Below are 24,224 nucleotides of genomic sequence, written 5' to 3'. Positions count from 1 at the left end.
TTGTTGTAATTGTCGTAACGTTATATTTTTTGTCATCCGTTGAGTAAACTCTAAAGATAAACTAATAATGAAATCCAACATTAATTTGTATATACATTTATATAATCCAACTACAGAGGAGCAAGACTAGACCCCCAAATAATTTTTGCCATCCGGAGACGGAACTCTAAAGCTGCGTTCTTTGGGTCAATAAGAACACGTATTGGTTGACCTGAAACCAATTGCTCCATAAACATACAAAGAAAAACACCGCAATCTCCCAAATGACTACTTTGTTGGGGAACGTTTTCTTCATAAATGAATTGCATATTCAATGGAATCCTTGGGATGTTCCTCCGCGCCCAATACTTAATCTTGTCCAAATAATTTGCCACCCGACGTTCAAATTTGGAAAAGATTCCTTCGGATTGGAATTTTTCATAAGCACCTCTACCAAGACTGTCATAAATATGCACTTCCATTGACGCTAATCGTAGTTCCCCAAATAGCCAATGATTAGGGGATGAATGAATCGGCAATAAGACCTGTATAAGGATCAGAAAATAAATTTATGTTTATTTACATCACAATACAAAAACATAACAAAAAAACGATATTATTTTCAATATAAAGTATTAAGTTTACCGTATCAACATCCCACCAAGCAACCATGAAGTTGGGGTATGTAGCAATACCAGCCATAAACGCCCTCCAGTTCTGTCCTTCTTCCAAAGCATGAGAAACAAAAAAATTTGGAGGCATTATTGTATGTCGGTCGCTCTCAAACCGTCTCTCCATCAAAACTCGGTACCAAATGGTTATATGCTGCACACATGATACTTTTGTTATTGACTAAAAAACAATTAACTTTTAAAAGAATTAATTAACAATTTATTTACCGCTGACTCCAACCATCCGTCGTGTGTATGCCCAAACAATGAGCTCCAAAAATCTCTATCTAACACGAAATTAAACAAACGATGCTGCACATCGTATGAATGCAATACATAATTTTGGATGACATCCTCACCGCCTGCTACGTAAGGTTGCAGGCGCAACATGGAGAAGTCATGAGCAACACCAAAAACTGGAGGAGGAACGGGGCTTGTTGATTTCATACAAACCTTCTTTTTTGTTCTTCTTTTTTGTTTCGGTGTCGTGTGCAACTAAAAACAATATTCAAATGTTTAAATGTATATCTTTCAGATAATTCACATAAACATAAAATCATCAGTTTATAAATAAAACGAATACCTCGGTGTAAGGAGTGCATAAAAATTGTGATGGTTTTCGACTCCTAGGTTTATCGGGTGTAACTTCTTTGTCATCATCATCATCATGAAAATAATCTACATTTCCCATTATTATAAGTTCGTCTTCATCCGGCACATCATCATCAAATTTGTTCCCTGCATTGTCATTCCTCTCCTCCCACTCCTACATTAAAGATAATACTTTATACTTAATAACGAAATACACATAATTTAATAACCAATAATATCTAAATAAACAAAATATTAATATTAATGTAACTATATAATAACCTCTTTAACTTCACTATAATCGTTTACATCAAACACATCATCATCAAATTTGTTCCCCGCATACTGATTACTCTCCTCCAACACCTACATTAAAAATATAACTTTTTACTTAATAACGAAAGACACTTTATTAAAAAGTAATTATTAAAATCGTAAAGGTAACATCTATAACAACCTTGTCGTCTTGAGTATCACCAAAAACATTTTGAGTTGTATTGTTTTTATTCATCACTTCATCTTGCACAACCTATATTTTCAAATATAAAATATGAACACAGGTATTCATATATGTTAATAAAATTTAATAAATAATGTAGCGTGTAACTAACCTGTTCATCATAATTTCTTTGTGACACTGTCGGTTCCTCAAAAATAATGTCGTTCCAAAATTGTTCATTATTCACTTCTTCATAAAAAACCTCTGTAGGTTTTTGTTGATTCATAAACACATGCTGCTCCAGTGCATGTACCCGTTTCAACAACTCGTCTAGCTTGTGTTTCCCACTGCCCCGACCTCTATCATGAGAACGACCACTGGACGACATACTAGACGAAGATTCGTCTTGTCTCCTAAAATGGTCCCGTACTGGGAATGGAACTGCTTTCCCTTCACCATATACATACTCTTGAAATGACATATAATAAAAAGATGTCATCTCACCATCACCCGGTAACATGTTTTGTCTTGGTGGTAGCCCCTCCTAAAAAATTAAACATATTAAAAATGCATATAAAACTATAATAATCAACTTTATTAATAATAAACGAATTATTTTTAAACCTGCATCTTTGACCAAATCTTGTTCACGTCAACCCATTTCAATTTTTTTGTTCCGCTCCATCTTTTCATCCGAGGCAAGTCTTTATTTTTTCTCAATGCAAATCCACATGCACGAACAGCCGGAATCATCTCATATATCCATATCTACAATTTTGTACAATAACAGTAATAAAAGTTAAAATTAAAATAAAAAATATAACAATAAAACAATTTAAATATAATAAAATTTTTATACCCTAATTGGAGCCGTAAATCCTGAGACGGAATACTTTAAAGTTTGACCACGCTCAGGAAGTGATAAATAATGATGTATCTTATTCCACGTATCCTCAAGGTCAACATAAGTAAAATCTCATAGATAGCTACCCCAAGCGAAGCTAACAAAACAAAAAAAACAAAATTGATTATTATATAAATTATAACTTTAATAAAATAGAACTTTTAACGTAAAGAAAATATACCTATTCCAGAGATCCAAATTCTCAGCCAAATAAAACCAATCTTGTGGCACCCGATCGTTAACTTCTTTGCCCAAAAAACCTTCACACAAAATGTATATCAAACATACTCTAACTGCATCAAGGTCGTCAAGTGCTAGGAATGTTTGATTTAAAATTAAACTTTTCAGGTCGCCGATTTTCACCGAACTATTAGTATGGTCCGGAAATAGTCGTTCACGCAGTAAACATCTTTTTTTACTGCTTATTAATTTTTCTGACCCTTTTCTCCCAATGTTTTTTGGATACTCCCCAAAATTGAACCCGGTAATCAAACAAAACTCTTCCGGCCCATAAACCATTTTGGTATTGCCTACTCGAAAATATAAACGTTTTATTCCATCTGGAGATAAAACAGGGTCCGGCCGGATCTGATGAAGGAACATTTTATGAAACAATAAAGCGTCCCCTTGTAAACGAGGGACATCAATAAAATAGCCAAAGACGGTATTTCTGAAAATAGCACGTCGGGCATCATCTAAAACTTCAAAGACTTCTCATATGTTACCGCCAGAGCCTTTTAGGTTCGCAAAGGCTTTCGTATTCATTAAACTAAAATCATGCTGCAAAAAAAAACACAAAAACAAATTAGATAACTAAAAAATATATTTTTTTTTAAATATATGATTACGAACTGCAAATACTTTCTTAATTACTAATATATATATTTCCCCGATAAAAAGCAATAACATACACATATATAAACAATTTTCCAAGTTATACAACAAATATATTTACGATAGAAAGCAATATCATACATAATTATATAAATATTTTCAACTTAAACATATTTTCAACTTAAACAAATTTTCAACTTAAACGACAAATATATAAACAATTTTTATCTTTCTAATTAAAACTAACATTATATAACCATATAAACAAAAAAATTTAAAAATATAACGACAACCAAACTAACAATTTTGCAAGTTATACGACTACTTTATACAAATTTTTCAACTTATACGACAAATAAAAACAATTTCTAACAATATATATACGACAAATTTTCAACTTATACAAATGTTATACGACAAATATATATACAAACAACTATTTTGCAGTTTATATAAACAATTATAGGATAAAAATTTACAAGATTTCAGGTTATACAACAACTAAAAAAACTACAAAAATAACAAATTGTAAACATTATCTACGCAGTCTCTACTTGTCTCTACTTGCATTTAAACTTCAAGTATACTAAAAATATACTAAAACTATCAAACACAACAAAATTAACTTTAAAAAAAAAAATAAAACTATCAAACACAACAAAATTAACTTTAAAAAAAAAATAACTTTAAACATTAAAAGAGTTAAAATCTAACCATATTTGCGGGATTGTTGACATAATCCTCCATTTTCTTCAAAAACTAGCCAAAATTCCGAGAGAAGCCCAAAGTTAGAGAGAGTTTTTGTGTAGAGAATGGTGAAAATGAAAAAAAAAAAACGTTTTTATACCTAAAAATCACCCATTTCGCAGATGGGGCCTTCTCATCTGCGAAATGGGTGGCTAAATATGCAATCCCGATTTTTTTTGGCTATTTTTGTAATGCAATTAGTATAATTGGCTATTTTTGTCATTTTCTCATAATTATTTTGTATGAACTCAAATTATATCTTACTTTGGCTTCCGAGTTGTAGCAAAGAAAAGAAAAAAAAATAAAGTAAAGACATAAAAGAAAGGAAAAGAAATTTATTTTTTGTGCTCTCGAGTTGGAAAGAAATAAAAAAAAAAAGTTAAACATTTTGTTTCTTCTTTCCAAATCCTTCCAAATTGAAAGAAAAGTTAGAAGAAAAAATGATCCTTCCATTTCCTTCCACTTCATTCCTTTAATGAAATTCGGGAGCACCAGTTTCTCTTACTTTCCTCTCACTTCCACTCATTTCTTTGCTTTTCTATCCTTAACTTGAACTCGGGAGTGGGGTGTATCATTCTATACGGGAAGTTGAGGGGACAAAATAGACAGCTGCACATGACTTAAGTTTTATTATTATATATTTTATATACATTTATTTAAAAATAAAAAACTTATAATAACAATAAGGGTCATTTTTCTTTGACTCGTCCTGAGCATCTGAGGATATTTATATCCTCAGGATCGGCTCTGTCATTTTACTTTCTATTTCAACAACCAAAAACGATAGTATAATTTTGTTTAGAGTTTGCAATAATACTAATAAATATATATTGTTATAAACTCCAACAAATAATTGAAAATCTAGATGTTTTTAGACTTGATCCTTAATTACTAATACTTGACATTTACGAGTCATAAAACCCAAACAAGAATATAAGAAATCTAACACAAATGTCCTAATACCAAATTAACATGAAAAATCTAATATTATATTGTCAAATTACACAACATTCAATCAAAAGAAACATATTTCATCGGAACAATAAACCAAGACGACCCTTAGAACATTATTTTCTCTATAAAAGAAATTTTGTGGCAATCACATGATCCCTTTGTAACCTTATTGTCAATACGAAAATCTAAATGCACCATCTGATTTATTTCCATATGTTCGAATTGTTCTAAATGATAGTAAAATTGAAAATTGGTATCTGAAAGTATAAAATGTCAATATCCTCACCTAGTTTATTAAGACAAGTTGTATATATTAAATGAGAAACAATCATATATATTGGTATATTCCAATAAAAATATATTTCGCTGTTCGACTCTGATTGATTTAAGATGTGTTTACATATACATCTTATAATGAAATATTATAACTTGAATAACTATAATTACAATAAGGTAATAAGTCGATTAAAGATCTAAATAGATGGATTATGATAATAAGCCTATTCGGTCTTTCTTTTTTTGTTCCTCGTCTTTTAATTGTTTTCTCTACTTTTTTTGTCTGACTTTCTCAAACCTCTCTTTATCGTTTCATTACACTATGTCGATTCTACAATTCCAACAACAGCCTAGCTAAGCACAATATCATAATGTGTCCCAATGTCTAGATCAATTAACCTAATGTATTAGCCTCTATTAAAGGCAAGTTCATCTCACATATCTATTGGCTGGATTGACCGATTAAAAAAAATTGATGATTTCATTATAATTTCTTTTGTAGCATCAAACGTAGATGATAAGTATATTTCTATTAATTAGTTAAAAAAGAATAAGTATGTTGCTATTAATTGTCAAAAAATGAGTACATTGTTATTATTGGTTGAAAAGATGTGCCTCTATTAGAGGCAGTTGACCTTTTGTTGTTTGATCGTCTCTTGTTTGTGAAAGAGAGGTCAATGGAATTTAGGACATTTGAGACACTTTTAGCTATTAAAAAAATCATTGTTATTTATCATGTTTGACCTTGGAATCATGGATACTCTCATGAGTCCTAACATTAGCATTTAGTGGCAGATCACTATTGCCAGATTGCTTTAAGCACTCTATAATAGCTAATAAACTAAACCAAAATACGATTAAATGAAAACCACCAATACTCATACTTTAAAGACTTTAACACATGTGCATTATACTCTATAATTAACAAAAAAAAATATTGGCATGTTAAAATTAGAGTATAATTTCTAAAACTCTTTAACAATAGATTTATTGATTTTTGGCATCCTTCAACTTGTAGCATACAAGTTGTCATGTAAGTATTTCTTAACAATAATTTGTGAAAAAAAATTGTATTGATCGATTGTTAAACAACCTTTCCATGTATGAAGCTTGAATGATTATATTATTGCATCGTAAGGTTAATTTGTTCAGGTATTAATTGATTGTATTGATCGATTGTTAAACAACCTTTCCATGTATGAAGCTTGAATGATTATATTATTGCATCGTAAGGTTAATTTGTTCAGGTATTAATTGATCTGAGTAATTAGAGTTTTCTAAAATTATTCCGTAATTTAATATAAAAATTTCTTTCGTTGTAATTCAAACTAATGGATCTACTAGTATTATGAATCAACTCAAAGTTGAATCAAATGTTTTAAAATGCTACGGATTCATATCATTGTCACATCTCTAAATATTATTAAAAGAGAACCTTTAATTCTAAACTGAAGAAATCAGGATCATTGATTGTATTTAAATCATATATTTTCCACCTTTAGATTATTTGATAACATCATCTTTATCAACCCATTTATTTTTGTCAATAGATTTTATAAAACGTATATTACATTTTAAATTAGAATTTCATTAATAACACTTAAATCTCACCAAAAATAAAATGAATTAAATTAGGAATTCTATTAATGACAATTAAATATCACCAAAAATAAAACGAATTAAATTAGGAATTCTATTAATAACAATTAAATCTCACAAAAAATAAAATACAAAAATACCTCGCTTCCCTCAATTCTTTACATAATATATCTAACCTAAGTTTTATAGTGGAGAAGAAAATTGGGGAAAACATGTTGTTTTGATTTTTACTTAACGATTTAGATTTGTAGTCGAACGAATGGATTTATAAATATATCAGTTAAAGGTAAGAAAACAAGTAACTCAAATTCCACATGACAACTTTTTAGTCATCTCATATATGGTTATTTCTTGATAACTAATATTTGTACTATTTATCGATATTTATGCTAAAGTTGTGACAACATGAAAATGATTGTTACTCAAGTTGCTTGATTTTTTTTAGATTTCTTGTAGGTCGAAATTGGAGTTGACGAACAACAGAAATGGTCGAATTCATCTGGGTTCTTGTGAACGTAAGTAAAATATATTTAGATTTTTATGTTATGAGGGTGTCAAATTTTGTGGTTTGAAAATTAATTGTCACAGTTGTGTTATTTAGAAATTTGAATCGGATCTTTCTAAGGGATTCCCCATTTTTTTCATACTTTTGACGAATTGTTCAATAAATTGAGCAATCAAATTGTAAATGATAAACTCATACACAATGTATGTCATATCCTTTGCTTTTGGTTGTTAAAATCACAAATTTGTTCTTTTATCATTTTTTTTAATGTGTTAGGATTTGAGACCTTGATTTAGATACTTAAAAATTTTGTTTGGTCTACCTGTCTAATACATGTTCGATGAAATGCTTAAGGGAACAATATTGGGATAAACTTGCGGCCCGGTTTAAATTACTTTAAAAATATATTGGTTTAAATTACTTAAAAAAATATACTTGTCGATTTTTGTTATCCTTCACGGTTTAAATTTGTATGTTTCTCCTTAAAGTTTCATGTTTCATCCCTAATACTTATTTGTTTATGTTTATTTATAATGCATTCTTTGACCCTTGATCACATTGGTTAGTTTCTCATACTAAGTTTTATTTGAAAATTATATTTAATTGCAAGTTATTACACTATCTAATACCCCAATAATCTCTAATATTTGTATAAGATGGTGACAATTATTATTTTTTTATTGCAGCTTCTCTTCATATTGATTATCGGACGTGGTTTGAGTTATGGAATGCTGCGACTGAGGGGATTCCACATTGTGGGGCGTTGGAATTCATTACAAAATGAGGTATGATTTATATACCTTATTGGGTATTGATGGAAACGTTTAATTATTGCTCATGTAAATAGATAAATATTTTACAATATGTTCTTTTAACCTTATATTAGGACCTTTTTTGGAAAAAAAAAATTGTTTTTAATATTAAACTTTGAAAAAAAAAGTTCATATATAGCATCATACTCTTAAAAAATGACTTTTTTGGATTATTTTTAGTTGATATGGAAAGTTATATTTTTTGTATATTGAAGCTCATTTAAACGATTGTTTTCTGGGAAAAAAAATCATTAATAGCATTAAAAATATATTTGTTTAAATTACTTAAAAATATACTTGTTGATTTTTGTTATCATTCACGGTTTAAATTTGTATGTTTCTCCTTAAAGTTTCATGTTTCATCCCTAATAGCTCTTTGTTTATGTTTTAGTTATAATGCCTTCTTTGACCCTTGATCACATTAGTTAGTTTCTCATACTAAGTTTTATTTGAAAATTATATTTAATTGCAAGTTATTACAATTCCTAATACCCCAATAATCTCTAATATTTGTATAAGATGGTGACAATTATTATTTTTTATTGCAGCTTCTCTTCATACTGATTATCGGATGTGGTTTGAGTTATGGAATGTTGCGACTGAGGGGATTCCACATTGTGGGGTGTTGGAATTCATTACAGAAGGAGGCATGATTTATATACCTTATTGGGTATTGATGGAAACGTTTAATTCCTGCTGATGTAGATCGATAAATATTTTACAATATGTTCTTTTAACCTTATATTATGACCTTTTTTGGAAAAAAAAAATTGCTTTTAATATTAAACTTTGAAAAAAAAAAGTTCATATATAGCATCATACTCTTAAAAAATGATTTTTTTGTATTATTTTTAGTTGATACAGAAAGTTATATTTTTTGCATATTGAAGCTCATTTAAACGATTGTTTTCTGGAAAAAAATCATTAATACCATTAAGCTTTGCAAAAACGTTCATTAATAGCATCGTTGTTTCAAAAAATGACTTTTCCGTATTCTTTTTGGCTAATCTAGAAAAAAAATTTCTACATTAGAGCTAATTAATAGGATTTTTTTGAAAACATTTTATTAATGGAAAGTACATTTTCATTTTCTTTCGCGTAATAGACCATTTATGTAAGAAAAACATTTCAAATATGGACCATTTGTGTACTTTTGTTCACATGTGAACCATTTACGCAGTATATAAATTTAATTGTTAATTAGTAGGTCATTAATATGACAATTTTATAGGGTAAATTTGTTTTTAGTATTGAAATTTGCAAAAAAAAAGTAGAATGATAATAATATATTAATTTATTTTTGTATTTATTATATCTACTCTTCTAATAAAACAGTACTGAAAACGCCACTTGGCAGTCCCTTAGCCACTCCACCTTACGTTTTCCTGCTCATATATTATAAGTGAAGTTCCCACTTTGCCCTTCTGTTCGAAAACATTTTGTACATCAGCAAACATGAATTATGAATAAGTAAATAAGTAAATATGTAAATCAGGAAGTAAATCAGGAAATTTAATAGAAATTTCTGTCGAATATGCAATATCCACCCCAAAAAATCAGCTAATCAATTTAAATTCCATTATCAGCTAATCAATTTAAATTCCATATAGTGTCAATCAGCAAACATGAATTATGAATAAGTAAATAAGTAAATAAGTAAATACGTAAATCAGGAAGTAAATCAGGAAATTTAAAATTTATTTCTGTCGAATATGCAATATCCATCCCAAAAAATCAGCTAATCAATTTAAATTCCATTATCAGCTAATCAATTTAAATTTCATATAGTGTCAATCCCTAAAAATCAGGCAATCAGTTTATGCATAGATGATATACTTCAATACAACTTGAGAAGTCAATACGATTCCTGTTCACGTGATTTATTCAATACGATTTCAGAGGTCACATATTCATCATTAGTTTACATTTCAGAGGTCACATATTCATCATCAGGTCAGCAAAACTACACTGTTCTTTACGTTTTCTGTTTCATCAGTTTTATCTTTTGTTTTTTCCCTGTTATGTATAAGAGAAAAGTTTTTGATACATATGTTTACAAGTAAAAAAACATCGATTCTTTAGTGTAAAAGATAAAAATCGCATAATCATGTTCACAAGTACAAAAAACATTGATTCTTTAGTGTAAAAAAAAGGGAAACACATGTTATATTTTATAAAAAAATGATCTTAATGTTATGTTAACATCATGTGAAAAGTAGATGTCAGCAGTTTTCTATGCAAGTTTTAAAATCATCAGTTTTCTCACAAATACTTTAATAATAATCAAAACCAGTTTTCTCACAAATACTTTAATAATACCGACAGTTAGGTAATTAGAACAAATATATGTTTTATTTTTGTGATATCAGTTAAATAGCAATGTGCTTTCTTTTTGGCTGTTTGAATTTTTTTTTTAATTTTTTTAATTTTTTATTGGTTGATGATTATAAGTTTCAAATTTAATGTGAACAATAAATTTTAAACGTCCATAGTATATGTTTTCTTTTTATATGCTATAAATGCCTAAAATGTCCCTCGCACTCTTAATATACTCTTTAATTAAAACAAGTATATGTTTTCTTTATACATTATCAGTTAAATGGCAATTTACTTTCTTTTTGGCGAATTTTTTTTAATCTAAACAATAAATTTTAGAGTTCAATTAACTGTTTCCCCTTACTTACCCCTAATTAACTTAAACACATGATAACAATGGATTTTTGTATCCATCAAAATCAAATAAATGGCAATGTACTACCTTTTTGGTTGATGTATGTATTTTTACTGTTTCCAGTTCATTGCTGTTTCTTTTTGACTAATTGCTTTTTTATTATAACTTTATTTTTATTTTCATTGCAGATTATAAGTGTCAATTAAATAGCAATGTACTTTCTTCTTGGCTGTATGATTGTTTTTTACCTGTTATGTATAAGAGAAAAGTTTTTGACACATATGTTAACAAGTAAAAAAAACATCGATTCTTTAGTGTAAAAGATAAAAATTGCATAATCATGTTCACAAGTAAAAAAACATTGATTCTTTAGTGTAAAAAAAGGGAAATACATGTTATATAATTTTATTTTTATTTTCATTGCAGATTATAAGTGTCAATTAAATAGCAATGTACTTTCTTCTTGACTGGTTGATTGTTTTTTTGTGTGCTGATTATAATTGTCTAATTTAATGTAAACTTTATTTTTTTTAACTTGCAAGGTACAATGGAACATATTACTCCTATAAAGGAAATTGACTCAATCAAGGACGATTTCACAATTAAAGTTCGGATCATACGTCTTTGGACTCAAAAGTCAAAATTTGATGCAAACGACACATACTCGATAGAAATGATTTTGATGGATGAGGAGGTATAAGATGGATGTATTCAATTATTATTTTTATAAAAAATTATTCATACTCATAAGCAATTATATTTAAATATTTATTATTTCATTTATTTTAGGGAAGGAAAATTCATGCATCATGTGTGAAGAAATGGTTTCCTAAATTCAAGCGCTATTTAAAAGAGGATAGTTCAATTTACGTCAAGAAACCTAACGTCGCACCAAATACTTCAAAATTTAAGTTTGCTCATCCGGAATCAAAACTAAATTTTTATCACGATACAATTGTAAAAGATTGTGAAAACTTTTCTGGATCTGCACATGGCTTTCATTTTGTTGACTTCAATACTATCGTTTCTAACAACATCCTGGAGTCAAACTCTTTTGGTTGGTTTATTAATATTAACTTTTGTTATATAACATCCTAAATTCTTTCTTCGTATTACAATTTGATATTTTATACTAAATTATATTTCCTTGCTTTTGTAGATATTATTGGACACATTTTTGAGTATGGGCATATGGATACCTCAGAACAAGATAAATCAAAACACAAGATACTCTTGCATCTTCAAGATATAGAGTATTCAACATTATTACAAACAAGTAATATAGCTTCTTTTATATTATTTACAATATTTGTTGATTATCTAAACTTAAGATAACTTTGTGGGGTCATAATGCATACTACATGCATGATTTTCTTGCTAACAATAACAGCCTTGCTCCAGTTGTTGTTATTGTTCAATTTGCCAGGGTGAAGTTTATTAATGGTATGTAATTATTTTTAACAAGCATAATCTAATATATATATATATATATATATATATATATATATATATATATATATATATATATATATATATATATATATATTATTGAATAATCAAATTTATTTTGGCAGGTCGTCCATTTTCATCCACCTACTTTGATGTTAGTAGGGTTTTCATAAACAATGATATCGATGAAATTACAATCTACAAAAACAAGTAGTTTCATTTAGAATTTCCTTTGTATTATCAGATTTATTTATTTCTTACTATAATAAATTTAATTCATTTCTTTGTTGTAAATGAACAGATTGGTCTCTGAAAATGGACAACAACTGTCATCAAGTGGAATTAAAATGATTGCTTCAAAACAAGACACAGAACACGATGACTTTCTGAAAAATCATTTGTTTTCTAACATTGAAGATTTGTTTGAACCTTTGGAGGTACTTTACATTAATTTTAAAATTGTTAGTTTAATGCACTTATATTTTTACATTTTAAAAGTTTTTTCAGAATTAGAGTATATTGTTATAACTAAACTAAAATACACTTTCGCAAAATAACATTTATTAACACTGAGCATTATTTTAATATCCAGGAAAAGACGGTCATTATTGTTGGTACTGTTAAGGGAATACGTCAAAATATACGTTGGTATTACCTTGCTTGTAGCAACTGCAAAAAGTCAGCAAAAGAAAAAGAGTCTTCAACTGATAAGGTTGATGGTTCTCATGAAGTGGCCGAAATCGTTACTTATGAATGTACTAATCTTAATTGCAAAAATATCAAAATTTCGGTTATTCCAAGGTATTACATATTAATTTTATATACTAATAATATATGTTTATCATAATTGTCTAATATAATATAATTTTATACTTTATTTAGATTTAAAATCCCACTTCGGGTTCAAGACAACACAAGAACGTTGACTTTAATTTTATTTGACCAAGAAGCAAAGAAGTTGTTCAAATACACAGCTAAAGAGTTGTATGATAAAAACAAGAAGGTATTATTTTATATTTTAACTTGACATCAGTTTGGATTTGTTTCAAAAGGTGTTTACAGTTGTGTTGGCCTAAAACTTGACATTATATATTTTACATACAAATTTTCTAATGATATTTATTTACATTTTAGCTTGGCTACAATTTGGAATTGTATCCAATGGAGTTGAAAGTTGTGTTGGACAGAAAGTTGGCAATTAAGATTGATATCACACGTTACAATGTCGATAATAAAAGTAATATTTATGGGATATCAAGATTAACCGAGAATGCAGACATAATTGATGAATTGGAAAAAAATAATCTTACACCACAGGCTTTTTTCAACAATTATATTTTGTTTTTTAACACATTGACCCAACAATATCTGACTCAATATCATTTTGTTTTGATCTTGTGATGCAGCCTGCTAATTCTGATTCATTCATGATTGGTTCTTCAGATGTTGGTTCTCATGACACCAAAGTTCTCAAGGTTTTAGTTTTAAAAATATATTTCTCAAATATTTTGTTTTAATTTATAACAACTAACTAAATATTTTTCTAGGATTCTTTTTCACAGACAGGTGAAAATTCAACTCCGTGTGCTAGGGACAAGTCAACTGCAACAAGTCCTATAAAGTTTATTTCTACACCAATTGAGTTGAAAAGAAACCTTGCTACATGCATAGATATTGATGAAATGGAGAATTTGTCTACTTCTAAAAATCCTCGACTGTCACCACCAGATGAACAACCAACTCCTCTTTTGGTACCCAAGAAAGAAAAGTAAATGCATTTTACTTCGACAAACAATCTTACTTCGTGTTTAATTTTGATTTCGCATCATAGACTCCTAAGCCGTTTACGTTTTTAACTTTCTTGGTTTTGAATGTTTTTTTTGGGATTTCATGGTTGTCATATTTGTTTCTTGAAAGTACATTCGGACCATTGGGTTTTTTTTTAGTCTTATAATTTCGTTTGCCATGTTATTTTGTTTTTCCTACAACTTATTTTAAACTACATTGCTTTATTCACACAAAATATTGAAGAATTACATTCATATTTGTAATTATGCAGTTACTTATATGTTTCATTTTACATATCAATTTATTTGACATACCACTTTATTTTACCTAAATGTACTTCGATAAACATCATTTAAATAGCAATGTACTTTCTTTTTTGCTGTTTGAATTTCTTTTTGTTTGCTGATTTTAAATGTCAAGTTTAATGTAAACAACAAATTTTAAAGTTTAGTAAAATTACCATTTAATGAATAAAAATTATATAAAATTGTCATTAAATGCAGAAAATGAAAATAATATGAAAATTTACTAATAACAAAATAATATATGTGCTAACTACTACTAAATTGCATTGCTTGTATAGTTATTATTTTCAGTCTCTCAATATTAAGTTAGCATAATATAATTATGTCTTAAATGTAAAACATGTGTAAAAACAAATCTTTTCTTCTTAACAAAATAGTATGAAAATTTACCATTTAATGAATAAAAATTATATAAAATTTCATTAAATGCAGAAAATGAAAATAATATGAAAATTTACTAATAACAAAATAATATATGTGCTAACTACTACTAAATTGCATTATGCTTGTATAGTTATTATTTTCAGTCTCTGAGTATTAAGTTAGCACAATATAATTATGTCTTAAATGTAAAACATGTGTAAAAACAAATCTTTTCTTCTTAACAAAATAGTATGAAAATTTACCATTTAATGAATAAAAATTATATAAAATTTCATTAAATGCAGAAAATGAAAATAATATGAAAATTTACTAATAACAAAATAATATATGTGCTAACTACTACTAAATTGCATTATGCTTGTATAGTTATTATTTTCAGTCTCTGAGTATTAAGTTAGCACAATATAATTATGTCTTAAATGTAAAACATGTGTAAAAACAAATCCTTTCTTCTGAACAAAATAGAGAGCCAATTATGAACAATATACCAAACCATCTGTCAAATCAAACTGTAAAAAAGAATTTGACATTTTGGTGTTGGATAGTTCATTAAGGATGAATTGTATGTTGGTGTTCGATTTTTATAATTTCACACTAGGTTTAAACTCGTGGAAACCACGGTTGTAAAAGAAAAACATAATTCATAATCAAAAATCATAATTACTAATCAAATATTCACAACAGAAATCCTCTCACTTAAGATCTTTTAACCGTTCCTTCTTTTTCCACCAATCATGGTTCATCAAACAGAAAAATGACCCTTTTACCCTTGTCCATAGAATCACCACGACTTCTAATTTTTAAAATATGAACTATAATATCAAAATTACATTGTTGTAATAAGAAAAAATAGTAATTAGAATTGGTTTGGAGCAGCCTACTTTTTTTTTTATTTCTTATTATAACATCGTACTTATAATTATTTTCTACTAGAGCATCTTGCTTTATAAAATATTCAGTAAATTACAAATTTCTCCATGGGGGTAGAAAAGTGAAACATCATTGAAACACGTATAATGTACTCATTAATCATATATTGCAAACAGTTAGTTTTTTACAAATATAAAGAACAAACTAAATCTTATGTACCAAAATGATGACGAAAATACCCTTGTGATACTATACCTTTTAGTGACATATTAACGGTTGATGCCAACAAAATAAAATTGTCTTTGGAACACATCTCATATCGTAAATAGTCAGTACATAAAGGGTAAAAGGGCTCTTTTTGCAACCTAATCTATAAATTTGTAAATTAAATTCACTTTTTTTTTCTGTCAACGTTGAACATCCATCAAGGTTTCAACGGAATCCTTGCAATATGTCAAATTTCTCTTTCCAAACAAACTATAATATTCCATTGACAAATTTTAGTTTTACTGATTAGATCTTACTGTCATTTGCCCCAAAATAAAATCCATCAATTTTACCAAATTACACTAACACATAATATATATATATATATATATATATATATATATATATATATATATATATATATATATATATATATATATATATATATATATATATAAAACGACTTGAAAAGTATAAAGTCGGTAACGGTAAAGTAAAAGGAATCAAACAAAAAATCACTACCAAATGTTATGTGTATTACATCATATATTATAGTCATAGCAACGGATTCAAGTTATGAATAGGAGTTACTATTTGTATCAAATACTGTCTGGGTATCTAACGATTACTACTGTGAATGCTCCCATTTTAAGGCTTCAACTATGCGTGTGATTTTCATAATATTTTCATTTCACGTTGTCATAGTGGAGAAGAAATACGAAATAAACATTCCATTTTCATTATTTTTACCGAAATTCAAGCATGATTAACAACAATTTTTTTAATACTTTCAAAATTTTAAAACAGATTATGTTCCCTCCACAACATTTCAAAAACAAAAGTTCAAACCAATATTAAAAGATTATAAAACCCTAACCTTATTTTAGGTCGTTTCCTCTGAATCCTCTTTGCTTTGACGATCGCAGCTCCGTTTTTGCATCCTTGATTCATGTTGTACTCTCCAATTCCCTACTACAGGTAAGCAATTCTTTACTGTTTAAAAATCGAAACTTTTAGTGAACTAAGAACTCGATTTGTAGAATACGTTCGTCACCGGTCCCCATTTTTCTGACCTTAACAGATCTGTGACCTTGTGAGTTTAATAGATCGACATAAATAAATGAATAAGCTTTAACCCACCTATTTGTTTCCGTTCTTGATTTCTATCTATAGAGAGAAGTGCGATTGTTGTCTGTCTTTGTCTTTCAGACAGATATCTAAGCGTTGATGAGTACTTTCAAAAAACCATGTTTTATTTTCTAACTAAACAAAACTCCAGATTATACTTCATGATTATGTAAATTTACGTAAATGGTCCATGTTTCATATTAATTGACAGATGTCTATTATATTACCTTGAGAATCATTAACAAAAAGTTATTTACGTTTTATTTACTACCATAAAATAAGTCTAATAAGATGTTTTACTATTTATAGTGATTATTGTTTAAAATAGCCGCAAATAAGACATTAAATCTTGGTTACAAAATATTTATACTCATATTTTTTATATTTTATTATACTTATTGCTACTTTTATATATAAAAGTTTAAACTGTAATAAAAAAAAAAGTTAGTTTTAATTTTTTTTTTATCTTGACTATAATAAAACATTTGGTGACACATTTATTTTATAGAATATAGTTTTTTTTGTATTTAAATAATACTAATAATAATCGAAAATTAATGCATCCAACGAAATTGACTACCAAACACAACAAGTGTTTGCAAAAGTTAAAAGCAAGATAACTTTTATTATTTTATTAGAAGTTTTGTATAAATTTTATTGCTCATCTTGATATTTTGAATTTCATTAGATTAAATTGTATATACAATAGACCAATACTAATATTTATTTCATGTTCAATTCTTATCATGTACTCTAATAACTCTAAGAAAACTTAATATTTTCTAATTTAATAATACAAAAACATATATTTATGGTGTTGTGTTTATATCATACAACTATTAATTCTTTTTAATATAAATACTATTTGTTCATATTTTCTTTTATCAATGGTATATAAATATTCAATAAATATAATTTGTATATTAAGGTATATAAAAAAAATATATTTAAATGCAATCATATTACAAGAATTGACCGACTTATATAATTATATAAAACAAATTGCACTTAAATTTCATAATTTTTATTGCATATCATATTTTTTTATAAAATAATTGTTCTTATTTTTTCAGATTGCAGACATATCATGAAGTCGTTTAATTCTAAAAAGAGTAGAAAATTAAATAGTTTTTATTTAGATAATAGAAATAAGATTAATTTGTCTACTACATCGATCCATCAAACTTCAACCGCTACAAATTCTATTACTTCAGCTTACAATGGTATGTATTCTGTATTTCACCATTTTTTTTTTCTTACAGATTTTTTTTGCTCTAAAGAAATCTTTTAATAACATAAAAATATTGCATAAGTTATTTTCATATTATATAAATAAAAAATTTTATAACTTTTACATATTTTTAATATATATTGTTAAATTCATACTTAAATAAATATAATATCACCTTGAATCAAGTTCATAATCAAACAATAACATGTATTATTCCAACACTAATATGTATTAACATAATACGAAAAAGAAAATAAGTTGTCTGCTTCATCGACAACGGAAGATTCATCAAATGTAATATTTGTTACCAACAGTTTGAAAGGTACATTTCTTTCTTCACTATTATTATTATTGGTTATATATTATTTTCAAAAATTAAATGTTAACCAAATTTCAATCATTTATGATTTTAATTTTGATAGCAAACACAATTATTTACACTCTTATACATTTTATATCATATACTTTTATTCTTTATGCAGGAACAAACAATAATATGTACTACTTGCAAGCAAGAGAGAACATAAGACATAGAAAATTATATTTGGATAATAAGAGATCGAAGAAAAAGAATACAAAATACACTGTTCAAAATCCGTCTACACCACATGTCTTGAAAAACACGGATAATTGTAATTTTCTTATTTTTTTTTTAATTTTTACACTTCATTAACCTATATAAAAAATACATACATTGTCATCATTTTATATTATTCCCCTGTACTAATATAAAATTTGAAATTGTAATTTTTAATTTATAATATATGTCTTCAATTTTTATAACAAGTTGTTTTTTACAGATCAATCAAAAAACGTTGTTCAACAAAATGAAAATGTCTGTTTCTATAGATCACGTGGAAACCAAAGTACACCCCTACAATCTTCTCCTTCATGTATAAATGTTAGAACTCCATTATCTAACATTTCAAACGGTAATAATATTTGTTTTCGAAATTTACTTTTAACTACTTTCTAATATATTTATATATATTTACTACTTTTTTCCAGCTAATGTTAGTTTCAATAACTATGTTACTTCAACGTTACAAAATAAAATACATTACTCTGGACTTCGTAATGGCATGACTTCAAGAAATGCATCTACAATAACTGCTTCTTCATCATCAATCAAGTTAAATCCAGGATGTCATAAATTAAAAAGGAAGTTGGAACATTTATCTCCTATTCCATTGATTGACTTGACAGCAGATCTAGAAGATATACATGAAGTCAATAATGAAAACCTAATAGTAGGTATTTCCAAAGGTAATACATATATATACCCATTTTTTATCTTACAACTGAAATATCATATTGTATATACTTATAAAATTAAATATGTTACTTATACAACTTTATTTTCTTACAGAATATTTGGATCATGGTGATCAAATTGTTGTATGTCAAACATGTCATGCAAAATTATGGAGAAATGAATCCATAAGAGGAAAACAAAAAGGGAACACAGATTATTCATTATGTTGTGGTTATGGCAAGGTTCAACTACCAGATTTAAAGAACGCACCACCAACTTATGAAAGAATGTTCAGAGCAACGGATTCTAAAAGCAAAAACTTCATGAAAAACATTCGACGTTACAATTCAATGTTTTCTTTTACGTCAATGGGTGGTAAAATTGATTATTCAATCAATAGAGGAAATGCTCCATATATTTCCAGACTTGGTGGTCAAAATTATCATTCTATTGGAAGCCTTTTACCACTAAATGGATCGCAACCAAAATTCTCTCAGTTATACATTTATGATACTGAGAACGAAATTTCAAATAGACAAACATGCTTTGGGTATATTTTCAAACTTTTTATTCATACTTAAGTTTAATCTTTTTTTATTTTTATTTTTTTACTAATATTATTTATATTTTCAATTTTTATAGTGGGGAAAAGCATCAATCTACATCAATCGATAATGATATTATTCAAGATTTGAAGGTGATGTTAGATTCAAATAATGTCTTGGTTAGCTCTTATAGGATGGTAAGAGATACTTTTAAAAAAAATTCTGATGTTGATATGAAGTTAAGAATTATCGGGAAAGGGGATCGAGATGGAAGGACATATAACCTACCAACTGCTTATGAGGTTGCCGCTTTAATTGTAGGTGACAATTTTGATTTGGTTGAAAATAGAGATATTGTTGTTCAGACAAAATCGGGATTTCTACAGCGTATCAGTGAATTGCATCCTTCTTACCTTCCTCTCCAATATCCGCTACTATTTCCATATGGGGATGATGGTTACAACGTTGATATTCTTCATAGAGGTGTTAAATCTACAACCAACAACAAGCGCGCGAAATGTACAATGAGAGAATTTTTCGCTTTCAGAATTCAAGGCAGAGATCATTCGTTCTCACTGATTCTTAATTCAAAAAGGTTGTTTCAACAATTTTTGGTAGATGCGTATACGATGATTGAAAGTGAAAGAATGTATTTCATACGTAGTCAACAACATGTTCTTAGATGTGAGTCTTACGAGAATTTAACTAAACAAAAAGCTAAAGGAACTACAAATATCTCCAACATCGGCCAACGTGTGATATTACCTTCATCTTTCACAGGTGGTGCACGTTATATGCTGCAAAACTATTTGGATGCCATGTCGCTATGTAAATGGTTTGGATATCCTGATTTCTTCATAACCTTTACGTGTAATCCCAAATGGCCAGAGGTTAAAAGGTTCCTTACGGATACTTCACTTCAACCAGAAGACAGACCTGATATACTATGTAGGTTGTTCAAGATCAAGCTTGATGCATTTATTAAAGACCTAAGGGAGAATCACATTTTCGGCATAGTTCAAGCAGGTATTTGAAATTATGTTTCTTCATAATTGATAAAAGTTATAATTTTTATTACTTTTTTATTATATTTTTGCTTACGGTATAATCATTTTTTATTTTTTTTTTCCAAAATATTTTGCAGTTGTTTATACAATTGAATTTCAAAAAAGAGGTTTGCCGCATAGTCATATATGTTTATTTATGCATTCTGACTACAAGTTACCCACTGTTGAATTGATCGATACGATAATTTCCGCTGAGATACCAAATATAGATGAAGATCCAGAGTTGTATAAACTTGTGCAAGAGTTCATGATTCATGGTCCATGTGGAGCTGAAAACATCAATTGTCCATGCATGGTCGCCAACAAGTGTTCGAAAAACTTTCCAAAACAATTTTGTAATCATAACTCTGTTGATCAGAATGGTTTTCCATTATATAGGAGAAGAAATGATGGTCATTTTGTTGAAAAATCGGGTGTGAAATTGGATAATAGAAATGTTGTCCCATACAACAAATATCTATTGAAAAGATATCAGGCACATATTAATGTTGAATGGTGCAATCAGGGTTCTTCTATAAAGTATTTATTCAAATACATAAACAAGGGACCTGATAGAGCTACAGTTGCCGTTGTACGAAGCAATAATGAAGCTGATAGTAATGATGCGGTCGATGAAATAAATGAGTATTACGACTGTAGATATTTATCTGCATGTGAAGCATCATGGATAATTTTTAAATATGATGTTCATTACAGATATCCTTCTGTGGTTAGACTTCCTTTTCATCTTCCTGGTCAACAACAAATCGTATATGGGGAAGACGATGATATTGACGATGTTCTCGACAAACCCTCTGTTGCTTCTTCAATGTTCACAGCTTGGATGGAGTGTAATGCAGTTAATGGTGATGCACGGAAACTTACGTATGTTGAATTTCCTACAAAGTTTGTTTGGAATCGTGGTGATAGGATTTGGAAGCCAAGGCAAGTAGGAAAGTGCATTGGTAGAATTCATTTGGTTTCACCTAAACTAAGGGAAGCTTATTTCCTAAGGATTTTGTTAAATAAGGTGAAAGGTCCGAAATCATTCGAAGAAATTCGCACAGTAAATGGTGAAGAATATTCTTCTTTTAGAGATGTTTTTTATGCTCTTGGGCTCTTGGATGATGACAATGAATACATCGATGCAATCAAAGAAGCAAGTCATTCTGGATCTGGTTTTTACCTACGATTCTTATTTGCTACATTGTTAATGTGTAACAGTATGTCTAAACCGGAGGTTGTTTGGGAAAACACATGGGAATATTTGGCAGATGGAATTCTTTATAACCAACGACATAGATTCAAGTCTCCAGGTATTAAACATTATTATTATTATTATTATTATTATTATTATTATTATTATTATTATTATTATTATTATTATTATTATTATTATTATTATTATTTAAGTAGTCAATTATTTATTTTTAAACATACATTAAATAATACTTTTAATTATAAATAAATATTGTTAATAATATTTCTAATTAGTTAGCTCTTTGTCCTCCAGACTTATCACTCAATGAAGATCAGCTTAAGAACTTAACTTTGTTCGAGATAGAACAAGTTTTACTTCGGAATAACTCGAGTCTAAAAAATTATAAAAACATGCCTATCCCGGATCTTGATTCTGTTTCTTCTTCAAACAATTGACTTATCACCGAGGAGCTAGAATATGACATTACCGCTATGAAGACCGAGTTTGATCGTATGTTTCTTGCATTGACAAATGAGCAGCATCACATTTTCCTTGATATCATGAGTGCAGTTAAAGAAAATAAAGGAGGTGTCTTCTTTGTTTATGGTTATGGTGGAACTGGTAAAACTTTTTTATGGAAGACAATATCTGCCGCTATTAGAAAAGATGGTCATATTGTTCTAAATGTTGCTTCAAGTGGGATTGCTTCATTATTATTGCCCGGAGGTAGAACAGCACACTCCCGATTTATAATTCCATTTGAACTAACAGAGGATTCTGTTTGTAGAATAAATCCAGATAGTGACCTCGCAAGCTTATTGAGAAAAACCTCATTGATAATTTGGGATGAAGCTCCTGTGGTCCACAAGCATGCATTTTAAGCTTTAGATCGAAGTTTGAAAGATGTATTCAAGTCTGAAAATTCTAGCAACTCGGATATTCCGTTTGGAAGGAAAGTTATTGTTTTTGGAGGAGATTTTAGATAGATTCTACCTGTTATTCCAGGTGGAAGTAGACAAAACATTGTTAATGCTTCGTTAAGTTCTTCATATTTATGGCAACATTGCAAGATCCATAAATTAACAAAAAACATGAGACTAACTATTGGAAGGGATCAATCTGATATACAAAAAATCGGAGATTTTGCAAATTGGTTGTTGGATATAGGAGAAGGCAAACTTGGTGGTATCAACGATGGAGAAACGGTTATTGATATTCCAGATGATATTCTCATTAATGATGCACATGATCCTATAGGTTCATTAATCGAGTTCATATATCCTTCAATTTTGGATATGTACAACAATACAAGCTATTTTCAAGAAAGAGCAATACTTGCTCCAAAGAATGAAGTGGTTCAAGGAATAAACGATCGTTTGCTATTGAAATTTCCAGGAGATGAGGTTGAATACTTAAGTTCAGATAGTATATGCCAATCTGAATTTGTCCATGATCAATTTGATGCAAATTTATATTCACCTGATGTTTTAAATGGTCTGAAAGTATCGGGTTTACCAAACCATAAGTTAGTTTTAAAAATCGGTGTTCCAGTTATGTTACTGAGAAATATTGATCAAAAAAACGGCTTGTGTAATGGAACAAGACTCCAGGTGTAACGACCCGTCTCCGGTATGATGATTCCTTGGTTTTTATTTTGAAGTTTTGCAAGAGGGACTCGGCGAGTTCATAGCCTGACTCGCCGAGTAGGGACGGGATTTCGAGCACGTGTTAGCTGGCGACTCGGCGAGTCCATATTCTGGACTCGGCGAGTCTGTCCGTCTGGGAGAAACCCTAAATCCCCGGGTTGCCCACTATTTAAGCCACCTTATGGCC

The 24,224-nt window shown here is 28.5% G+C and overlaps 3 protein-coding genes and 2 long non-coding RNA genes across 5 annotated transcripts; 3 read left to right on the top strand and 2 right to left on the bottom strand.

Annotated features, from left to right (window-relative positions):
• LOC145058855 (uncharacterized) lies at window positions 1-695 on the bottom strand. Its single transcript, XR_013686544.1, has 2 exons — window positions 625-695; window positions 1-524 (listed from the first exon to the last, which is right to left on the bottom strand). It is a non-coding gene; the product is annotated as an uncharacterized LOC145058855 (long non-coding RNA).
• Window positions 696-2,115: 1,420 nt separating this feature from the next.
• On the bottom strand, window positions 2,116-2,956 carry LOC145058995 (uncharacterized). Its single transcript, XR_013686596.1, has 3 exons — window positions 2,540-2,956; window positions 2,305-2,448; window positions 2,116-2,224 (listed from the first exon to the last, which is right to left on the bottom strand). It is a non-coding gene; the product is annotated as an uncharacterized LOC145058995 (long non-coding RNA).
• Window positions 2,957-11,529: 8,573 nt separating this feature from the next.
• LOC145060301 (uncharacterized) lies at window positions 11,530-22,846 on the top strand. Its single transcript, XM_079007992.1, has 23 exons — window positions 11,530-11,676; window positions 11,772-12,039; window positions 12,142-12,235; window positions 12,373-12,425; window positions 12,557-12,641; window positions 12,733-12,868; window positions 13,024-13,232; window positions 13,314-13,434; window positions 13,566-13,748; window positions 13,838-13,906; window positions 13,979-14,199; window positions 17,802-17,809; window positions 18,187-18,336; window positions 18,595-18,666; window positions 18,827-18,976; window positions 19,145-19,276; window positions 19,353-19,610; window positions 19,714-20,149; window positions 20,242-20,341; window positions 20,384-21,170; window positions 21,289-22,368; window positions 22,415-22,506; window positions 22,685-22,846. The coding sequence occupies exons 1-23, from the start codon at window positions 11,530-11,532 to the stop codon at window positions 22,844-22,846; spliced, it is 5,013 nt and encodes a 1,670-aa protein (XP_078864118.1).
• A 36-nt stretch (window positions 22,847-22,882) lies between these two features.
• On the top strand, window positions 22,883-23,272 carry LOC145060299 (uncharacterized). The gene has a single exon (XM_079007991.1). It carries the CDS (start codon window positions 22,883-22,885, stop codon window positions 23,270-23,272), a length of 390 nt encoding a protein of 129 aa, XP_078864117.1.
• Window positions 23,273-23,482: 210 nt separating this feature from the next.
• Window positions 23,483-24,007, top strand: LOC145060298 (uncharacterized). The gene has a single exon (XM_079007990.1). It carries the CDS (start codon window positions 23,483-23,485, stop codon window positions 24,005-24,007), a length of 525 nt encoding a protein of 174 aa, XP_078864116.1.
• The last annotated feature ends 217 nt before the right edge of the window (window positions 24,008-24,224 follow it).

Source organism: Lactuca serriola, chromosome 6 (assembly GCF_051521515.1).
Source record: "Lactuca serriola cultivar US96UC23 chromosome 6, Lser_US96UC23_V15, whole genome shotgun sequence".
NCBI classification, from domain to species: domain Eukaryota; kingdom Viridiplantae; phylum Streptophyta; class Magnoliopsida; order Asterales; family Asteraceae; genus Lactuca; species Lactuca serriola.
The sequence above is the reverse complement of the archived record's forward strand: the minus strand, read 5'-3'. Positions and strand labels throughout refer to the sequence as shown.